Raw genomic sequence first — 10,003 nt, forward strand, 5'->3', positions numbered from 1 at the left:
GTCAAGGACAAACTAGGTAAATTGGATGAGGTCCGTGAGGACGTGCAACGAATGCGTATTATGATGGAGCAGAACACTGAATCACGGAGCACTGTGTGGAATAATAGTGTAGGAGGAGGACGGTCTTCTAGTGGGGGAGGAGGAGGAGGGGCTGCTCCTGCTCCAGCTCTAGGGCTAGTATATCAGAAGCTGTTTGACGTTGCCATGCAATTAAACGAGAAAAGTACGATGTTCATCTTCCCCCTAGAAAGATTCAAGTCCGCGCTGCAATGCTCTCAACCAGTGATAGAAGAGATAACAAAAGACAACAGGGTACTGCATCTCACAGAAGAAGAAGAGGAAAAACTTACGAAACAATTAGAAAGTGGTGTACAACTCGTTCAAAAATACTCCAAGGTGCGCCAGTGGCGCAAATACAAAAAGAAAGAATACACCACCAAAATTATGAGCTTGAACAACACTCTTCAAAGACTCTTCATTCGATTTAAAGTGCAGTTGGAAAGGAAAATCAAGGAGACTTTGGATTCAACTATTAGTGCGTGTTAGTGCAGCATGATTAACTCCATTAACTCCATAAATCACGGGAGTGATTCATGGAGGAAATCAAGGAAGCACTTGTAGTTAGCTTATATATAAGTTAGTTTGATGTTGTATACATTCATATTGTGATTAAGGAAAATACTTACCCTTGTTTCTAGTTGGTATCAGAGCATTGCTCTGTTCCTTTCTGGGTTTTTTGTTTTTCCATTCCTTGCGTGTTTGTGCAAGCTTGCCATCTTCTCTTTCAACATACTGCTGCACAGTTGGAATTTCTCCAAGAATTGCAGCTAGAAGGCTTGACTTGCTTGAGCCAACTTATCCACATATAGCAACCTTTTCACCTGGTCTAACCTCCACATTTATATTTCTCAGTGTGGACTTCAGCAAATGCTCTTCCCATGAAAAATTAGCTGATTTTATACTCACCTGTCTAACCTCCACATTTATCTCTTTGCCTTGAACATAAAGTCTCCTTACTGATGGGCCCATTCCCTTCGGGCAAACAACAATTACACTGATATTCTTAGGAAAGTCAAGTCCTACTGACTGCAAATGCCCCAGAAGGAAACCGTGGGAAAGACCTAGTATGCTGTTTGGTTTCATGTGTGAGAATATTTTCTCATAATTATCTGCCTGTGCAGAATCAGAAATCAGTAGCAACACAAGATCACTGCCTGAAACGGTTTCCCATATATCACCCAAAGTCCCACTCTCCTCAGTGAAACCAGCTGCGCGAGCTTCATCAAAAGAACGGGACCCCTTCCTAGCCCAATCTTGACCACAATATCAGACTTTGCTTCAGCTAGAGAATCTCTCAAGTTCTGAGCTTGAGCAGGTCCCTGAGAACCCCAACCGAAAACATCGATCTGCTTAATACCCTTGAAGGGATCCGGCACCGCTGCAAAGCTCCACCGCCGCATCAAGCACGCTGCTCCCCTCCACCAGCACCGATGCATCCTCTCTGAAGTTTGTTGGATCAGATCTTATTCAACCCAACCAGAGAAGGTATAAAGGAGAAGCTATTGATAATATTTCATCCAGAGATTTGTTGGATCCGAAAATTTTCACCCGACCCGGATTCGACCCGACCCGGTCCAAGATCCGACCCGGCCCGATCCGGTTTAAGTTGGTGATCTTTGTTGTCAGTGTAGGTTCACCGACAGTGCACGTACACCCTCGACAGTTTTTTTCTTCTTCGTTTTCTAATTTTCAATGGGTTCTGGAGACGAAGTTGATGTTTCGAAATTTGAAGTATCTGTCAAGAGTTCCGACAATGGGTCATTTGGAGGAACTAAGCTCAATGGGACCAATTTCCGAAAATGGAAGCGAATTATGGCAGCTCATCTTCGAGGCATGCACAAAATGGGGCATGTCACCGGAGTTACTAAGGCGCCTAGTGCAGATGATATTGTTGTCTACACTAAATGGGACGACGATGACGGCCTTGTGATGTCCGTCTTGTGGAAAGCTATGAATGAAGAAATAGTTGATCTGGTGGAGGCATGTGATATTGCGCAGGCTATATGGCAAACACTTGAAGATTTATACACTAATGACTCTGATTTCATCCAAGTTCATGAGTTAATGTGCACCGCTTTGGCAATACAACAAGATGGGCAACCGGTTGCCCAATATTTCACTAAACTAAAGAATGTCTGGGCTGAAATTGATATGAAACGTCCTTGCATGATCAAGAATTAGGAGGACATTATTTGTTACCAACGTGAGAAGGAGCTTGAGCGAGTTCACCATTTCCTGAAAGGATTTGATGCCAAACATGACAATGCAAAAGGAGAATTACTCCGACAAACCGAACCCCCTAGCCTCATTGCAGCTTTCACATATATCTGGAAGGATGAATCTCATCAAGAGAGTCTTCATCAGACATAAGTTGAAGTTTCCAGCCTTACTGTTCGTGCTCGCTTTCCTGCCTCACCCTTTCAGCGGGTCCCTCCAGCTCCACTTCATCAGCAAGGACCACCACCAGGCTTCGGGAATCAGCCCCGCTCTCCTTGCTCTTATTGTCATAGTACTACCCATGCTCGTGCGACCTGTTGGAAGCTGTATCCACACCTTCGGCCTAAGAAACCGAGTTATCGTCCTCCAGCAAAAGCAGCTATTCAAATCGTCCAGGATCCCGATCTCTATGGTGTGGTTGGACATGATCATCATACCGCAGGAGGGCAGTACCTACCGCATCCATAGCTGGTCGTGGCAAAATTGGTATGGCTTTAAATATTTCTACCTTTGTTGGTTTTGATACTTGGATTATTGATTCGGGTGCATCTGATCATATGACTTATGACAAATCTTATTTTACCGTATTGTCTCCTCCACCAGTACCCTATGTTACTAATGCTAATGGTGAGGCATTCCCTGTATTAGGAAAAGGGTCAGTTCGTATTACTCCCACCATATAACTTCACAATGTGCTATATGTACCTGCTTTATCTCATCATTTGATATATGTTCCACAATTGAACGCTGATGCTAAGTGTTATGTGACATTTTTTCCTATGTATCTGATATTTCAGGATCTTCTCACCGGGGAGTTCATTGGTCGGGGGTATCTGAGGGGCAGGTTGTTTCATCTGGATCAGACATATGCGGGGGAGAAACCAGGGGCACAGTCTCGGACCGCTTTAATCTCCACTTCTGACAAGCTAAGTGAAGTTTGGTTATGGCATCGTCGCTTAGGGCATCCATCTTTTAGTATTATGAAAAAATCCATGCCTACTTTGTTTTTTAGTGTGGATGAGTCTTCCTTACGTTGTGAGACATGTGTTTTGGGAAAGAGTCATCGGTCTACTTATTCTCCTAGTACTTCTAATAAAAGTACTTTTCATTTTGAATTAATTCATTCTGATGTTTGGGGTCCTTCCAAAGAGTCTACTGTGTCCGGGATGCGGTATTATGTCTCATTTATTGATGATTGCACCCGTCTTTCATGGATTGTTCTCCTCAAAACTAAAAATGAGGTTTTTCCAGCTTTTCAGGCCTTCTATAACAATGTCCAAACACAATATAATACCACGGTTAAAATTCTTCGTTCTGATAATGGGGGGGGGAATATGTGAATCATGTCTTTCAGGAGTTCTTTACCACACATGGAATTGTTCATCAAACCACGTGTCCTTACACACATGAGCAAAATGGAGTTTCTGAAAGAAAAAACCGTCATTTACTTGATATGGCTCGGTGTCTTCTTTTTAGTGCCCATATGCCTCCGTCCCTTTGGGGTGATGCTGTCATAACTTCTGCCCACCTCATTAATCGTCTTCCCTCTCGTGTCCTTCAGGGAAAGGTTCCATATGAGGTGTTTGCATCTCATGTCTCCTTACCCTCTTTTCATAATCTTCCTGCTCGTGTTTTCAGTTGTGTTGCTTTTGTCCATCTTCCAAAACACCAGCGGTCTAAGTTGGATGTCCAGGCTGTTAAATGTGTCTTTGTTGGGTATGAAGGACATCAGAAAGGATACCGGTGCTACCATCCACCTACTAGGAAGTACTATATCTCTATGGATGTTACTTTCTTTGAGGACATGAGCTATTTTTCCTCTTCCGATACTGCTCTTCAGGGGGAGAATTCATATTTTGAAGAGCTGTATCATGGGAAGGGGGAGACAAATACACCAGTAGGTATGGTGACAGGTTCAGGCTCAATTGAGATTATCAAAATATCAGCTACACAAGCACCATCCGATAATTCTGGTGTCATTACTCCAGAGATTCAGGAACCAGAAGATGATAACATAACTGCCCCTCATGTCTCTGATACTACTATTACACCTGACCAATGCTCTCTTGGTACGGAAGATCACTCATATGAGGTTAGTCATTCTACTAAGACTAATACTAGTGAGGCTAATAGTCGAGAATATGTCTTACCAAATAGGTCTACTCGGGGTCAGCCAACAAAAAAATATGAACCTACCCTTCAGACTAAAGCTAAGTATCTTGTGGCAAATTTTATGTCTACCAAAAGATTGTCTAAGTCATATGAATCATTTGTGAATCAAATATCTACTGTATCAGTACTTAACAAAGTACAAGATGCATTGGGAGATCCAAAATGGAGGAAAGCAATGGAGGAAGAAATGGAAGCATTACAAAAGAACAATACTTGGGAGCTTGTATCTCCACCACATGGCAAGAAGACTGTAGGATGTCGTTGGGTGTTTACAGTGAAGCATAATCCAGATAGGTCAGTGAGCCGGTATAAAGCACGCCTAGTAGCAAAGGGGTTCACCCAGACATATGGCATAGACTATGATGAGACATTTGCACCTGTTGCAAAGATAAACACTATTCGGGTATTACTTTCTTGTGCTGCTAACTTAAACTGGCCACTTAGACAGTTTGATGTTAAGAATGCATTCCTCCATGGAGAACTTACAGAAGAAGTGTACATGGATCTTCCACCTGGATATGCGTCCGCTTCTCCAAGTAAATTTGTATGCAGATTGAGAAAGTCTTTGTATGGTCTTAAACAGTCACCTCGTGCTTGGTTTGGAAGATTCTCACAATTCATGAGGAAAATTGGCTACAGACAGAGTAACTCAGACCACACATTATTTCTCAGACATCAATAAGGAAAGGTAACAGCCCTAATTATATATGTTGATGATATGGTAGTTACTGGGAATGATACTGTTGAGGTGGATAGATTACAGAAACAGCTAGCCACAGAATTTGAGATAAAAGACCTAGGTACACTCAAGTACTTCTTAGGCATTGAGGTTGCCAGAGGAAGTGATGGTATCTATCTGTGTCAGAGAAAGTACATCTTTGATCTACTAACGGAGACCGGTATGCTGGATTGCACTCCCATTGATACTCTTATTGAGTAGAACCATCGGTTAGCAGAATATACATATCAAGTGCCTACTGAAAAACCTCGTTATCAGAGGCTAGTTGAACGCTTGATTTATTTATCACATACGAGACCAGATGTTGCATATGCAGTAAGTGTAGTGAGTCAGTTCATGCATAATCCCAGTGTAGACCACATGGATGCTGTTGTGAGGATTTTGAGGTACTTGAAGTCAGCACCTGGAAGAGGAGTAATGTTCTCCAATCACAGTAATATCCTTGAGGTTTGTGGCTTCACAGATGCAGACTGGGCTGGAAATATTACAGATCGGAGATCCACATCAGGGTACTTTACCTTTGTTTGGGGTAATCTTGTTACATGGAAGAGTAAAAAATAAAAAGTGGTAGCTCAATCTAGTGCTGAAGCAGAATACAGAGGTATGGCTCAGGGAGTGTGTGAATTATTATGGCTTAAAAATTTGCTACAAGATTTGGGTATTAAGCATGAGTATGCTATGCAGCTATACTGTGATAACAAGGCAGCCATTGATATTTCACAGAATCCGGTGCAACATGATCGTACAAAACATGTGGAGGTTGATCGTCACTTTATAAAGGAGAAGCTAGACGCGAAGATTATTAGTTTTCCTTTTGTTCCTACAGAAGAGCAACTTGCCGATATGCTCACAAAAAGAGTGTCTAAAAAGGCTTTTTATGACGCACTTAGCAAGTTGGGCATGGTTGATGTATATGTACCAACTTGAGGGGGAGTGTTAGTGCGTGTTAGTGAGTGCGTGTTAGTGCGTGTTAGTGCAGCATGATTAACTCCATTAACTCCATAAATCACGGGAGTGATTCATGGAGGAAATCAAGGAAGCATTTATAGTTAACTTATATATAAGTTAGTTTGATGTTGTATATATTCATATTGTGATTAAGAAAAATACTTACCTTGTTTCTAGTTCAACAAACAAAATAGAGGCGATGATCAAGATCATTGAGGCTTGCTGTGCAGTACAAATTGATGATCTGGAAAGGAAAGGTCGCGGTCCATCTGAATTTGTACGGGTTCAGCAATTCAACAAGCTAGTGGATTCGACAAGGAATCGCATAGATCAGAAAGGGGTCAAGTCTAATGATGGGCCCGCGAGTAATTTGGTACAAGAACAAATGGAAACTGCAGTTGGATTGGATGTACTGAGTTTGCAGGGATCGATGGATGTGGAGCCATTGAATTCAACAGAAACAAATATATATAGAGCTGCCTGAAGCATTGGAGTTTCCAAGAGATATAGACAAAATGGAAGTCGACAAGATTGAAGGAAGTGGTGAAAGTCCAGCTGAACCTTCTTCCCCTACAGTTCGGAATGTTTCAGAGGCGGAAGTTCTCAAGCTCAACCAACCTTACTCCTCAACACATGCAGGAGTGTCAGAGCCAGTGGCGAATTTAGTGTCCAAAAGTTAGGTGACCGAAAAAAGAGAGTAACAAAGTATAGTAATGTTGTTACAATGAAATGAAATTAAAGATATAAATATCTTATATTTTTATTATTTATTATGGTATCACCCGATCTAGCTAGTTTTATACAACACACTAGTCCAGGAAATCAATAATATGTTGTCTATCATATCGTAATAAGGTGTTATATCATGCATGATAGTGTTGAAAACCTTATTTCTACCCAGCATAAAATATTTTAGCCTGATCTGATTAAAACTTGCTGGGCACACCATCTCTAAGATCTGCATCTGGTCAGAGCATCTTCATTCGAGTGTGAATGCTCGAATGACACTTTTTAAGCAAGCAAGTCTAGCATGTTACAACTTAAATTAGATGCATCGCACAATTCACCAAATAATGAATAAAATGCTTCAACCAGCATGAGTACATGACTAGAATTTTCTTCATGAGCTGGCTTTTTAACTCTTGTTTTCCTAATTAACCAGTAGATGTATGCAGTGGTTTCGCAGGAACTATAGCTATTGGGAAAGGAAGAGGAAACTTTTATCGGGAAAACGAAAGAAGGTAAATGTCGTTCTCTGGATAATACCTTCCTATTGTAACAAGGAAAGCAAGATGTCGACATTTTGTTTAGGTATCAAACAATTTCAGGTGTAAGTTGTTTAGGTCTTTTCTTTATGGCTTAGAACGTCTTAGATATCTATATAGCTTAGTACTTTGCAATCCACTTTGAGAGTGTACTCTCTCTCCCTCTCCCTCTCCCTAAACTCTGACAGTACTCTATATATATATATATATATATATAATTTCTTAGCTGTGGACGTCCACACCGCCCGTATGGTGCGGATTCGGCGATTTCGACCACCGGCGATGCGCAACAACGGCGCCGACCAGTACAGCCGCACTTCTCTCCTCCCGGCGCTCCTGTATGTGCCTGCCGGAGCTGCAACGCCATCCGGCGGCGGCGGAATATCGAAATCTCCGCACAGTGTCCAAAAATTTGAAATTTCGAGATTCCGGCCGGCCAACACCGGTGTTGTAGCTCCAGCCGGCACAGAAATGAGCGCCGGGAGGAGAGGAGTGCGGCTGTGACAAATGGAGTGGGAAAAAATGTTACATGGTAGGTGCAAGGGAACTTTGTCTTATTTGGGCAGAAGATAAATATAGGTACTGGTCATGGATCTCTCTTCCGGAGTCCAAGCTTGAGAAAGTGGCTTCTCTAAACAGAGTTTGTTGGCTTGAAATACGTGGGGAAATTGATATGAGTATTCTTTCTCCATGGACTCTCTACAAAGAATATCTTGTGTACAACCTCACTGAAAACGCAAATGGATTCGAAGTGCCTGTGGAGGTCGCTGTTGTTGCAAGGCATTATGGATTTGAGTACGGACCACTGGATGCCGCACTTGGTGCAGATAAAAGTAAGCGGACAGCGTATCTAGATCCGAAGATGGAAATTGATGGAGCTCGACTGCCAAAGAATAGAGCTGATGGCTGGTTAGAGATGGAGCTGGGTGAGTTTCAATGCCGAGCTGAAGAAGATGGGGAGTTGGAAATGATCTGCGCCGAGTTTAAAGATCTTTGGTGAAAAAGTGGTCTTATTGTGCAAGGAATTGAGGTCAGGCCAGCTATAAAGGAAAATTTCAAGGGCGAGGCAAGGGCAAGACAATAAGATCAATTTTCAGCAATGTTTTAAAAGGCTAAGGTGTACCCGAGGTGTTTTCGGAAGAGGCTTACCAAGGCGTAAATTTTATGTATGAATTTATATACTTGTGCATTCATTAGTCTTATATGTAGTTTTATATATAACATGATTTGTAATCAAAATATACATGATAAATGGTTATTTCTTCATAATAAATACATATCAAAACCATGAAATTAATCGAATCACATTGCATAACATAAATCCATATTTTTAAGTACTAACTAGTCTTGAAATATTAAAAAAAAAATAAGAACAATGTATGAACTAACTTTAAGCTTCAAAATCGTCATCATCATCAATTAGAATATCACTATTTAAATCATCATCCAAATGTCATCATCACCATCATCTCCAACACCAACATAGGTTTGGTAGAAGTGGTATTTCTAAAGTCTCAATCTCAAAACTTAAAAGACCCCGTCCAAAAAATAGTTTTTTTAAATAAAAAAATTTGTCTATTAAAACAAAATCTTAAACTAATTTTTTTTTTTAGGCATTCGCCTTTCGCGCCTCAAACCACGCTTTGGTGTGCGCCTTTCCCGCCTCGGCGCCTAGGCAACTAAGGCTAAGGCCTTTTAGCGTACACCTTGCGTCTTTTACGCCTTAAGGCGCGCCTCAGGCGCATTTTTTAAAACATTAATTTTCAGAGACGAAGGCAAAAAAGCAATGAGCCAATGACCAATTCTGAGTTATGACAAACAATGAGTAATTAGTTACTCAATAAAGGATTCACAAGGAGTTGAGATTTGCTAGTGTAACAGTCTAGTATTCATGTATGTGTGTCTGTGGTTTGGGCATTAGAGGGAAATATTTGTGTAATAAAGATCCCTAACTCCATACAACATTATAAAGATTCACTAAGAGCTGTTACATATCTCCAACATATTCAGACAAAAAATATATATATATATACATAAATTCTTATATGCGGACGTCCGTACGGTGCAAATTCGGCGATTCTAGCCATCGGCGACGCGCCGACCAGCACAGCCGCATTCCCCTTCTCCCGGCGCTCATGTATATGCCGGCCTTAGCTGCAGTGCCAGCCTACGACGGCTGGAATCTCGAAATCTCTGCACGGTGCCCATAAATTTGAAATTTCGAGATTCCGGCCGTCACAGATAGGAGTGCCGGGAGAAGGGGAGTGCGGCTGTTCTAGTCGGCGCCATCGTTGCGCGTCGCCGGTGGCCGGAATTGCCGAATTCGCACCATGCGAACGGTGCGGACGTCCGCAGCCGAGAAACTCTATATATATATATATATATCTCTAACATATACATGGTATGTCATGTACATGTTTTCTCCTAATCCCCTTGGTGCAGGGTATACAGCCTGCTTCAAACTCACACTAAAGTGAGTAATAATCAAAGTCAAGCAGTCAGCATGTATGAGACTGCCCGCAGTGCAACTCCTGAAAGGTCCATTCCTTGCCATTGACGATTTGAAGGAGCTTATGCTCATCGGTCAGGGAGTCCGATGAGA

General features: G+C 41.8%; 2 protein-coding genes across 2 annotated transcripts; one reads left to right on the top strand and one right to left on the bottom strand.

Moving 5' to 3' along the window:
* Window positions 1-855: 855 nt before the first annotated feature.
* On the bottom strand, window positions 856-1,460 carry LOC126794110 (ketol-acid reductoisomerase, chloroplastic-like). The gene is made up of 2 exons (XM_050520761.1): window positions 1,266-1,460; window positions 856-1,173 (listed from the first exon to the last, which is right to left on the bottom strand). Exons 1-2 carry the CDS (start codon window positions 1,458-1,460, stop codon window positions 856-858), a joined length of 513 nt encoding a protein of 170 aa, XP_050376718.1.
* A 6,470-nt stretch (window positions 1,461-7,930) lies between these two features.
* On the top strand, window positions 7,931-8,401 carry LOC126794114 (F-box protein PP2-B10-like). Its single transcript, XM_050520765.1, has one exon. It carries the CDS (start codon window positions 7,931-7,933, stop codon window positions 8,399-8,401), a length of 471 nt encoding a protein of 156 aa, XP_050376722.1.
* The last annotated feature ends 1,602 nt before the right edge of the window (window positions 8,402-10,003 follow it).

Source organism: Argentina anserina, chromosome 5 (assembly GCF_933775445.1).
Source record: "Argentina anserina chromosome 5, drPotAnse1.1, whole genome shotgun sequence".
Lineage (NCBI taxonomy): Eukaryota > Viridiplantae > Streptophyta > Magnoliopsida > Rosales > Rosaceae > Argentina > Argentina anserina.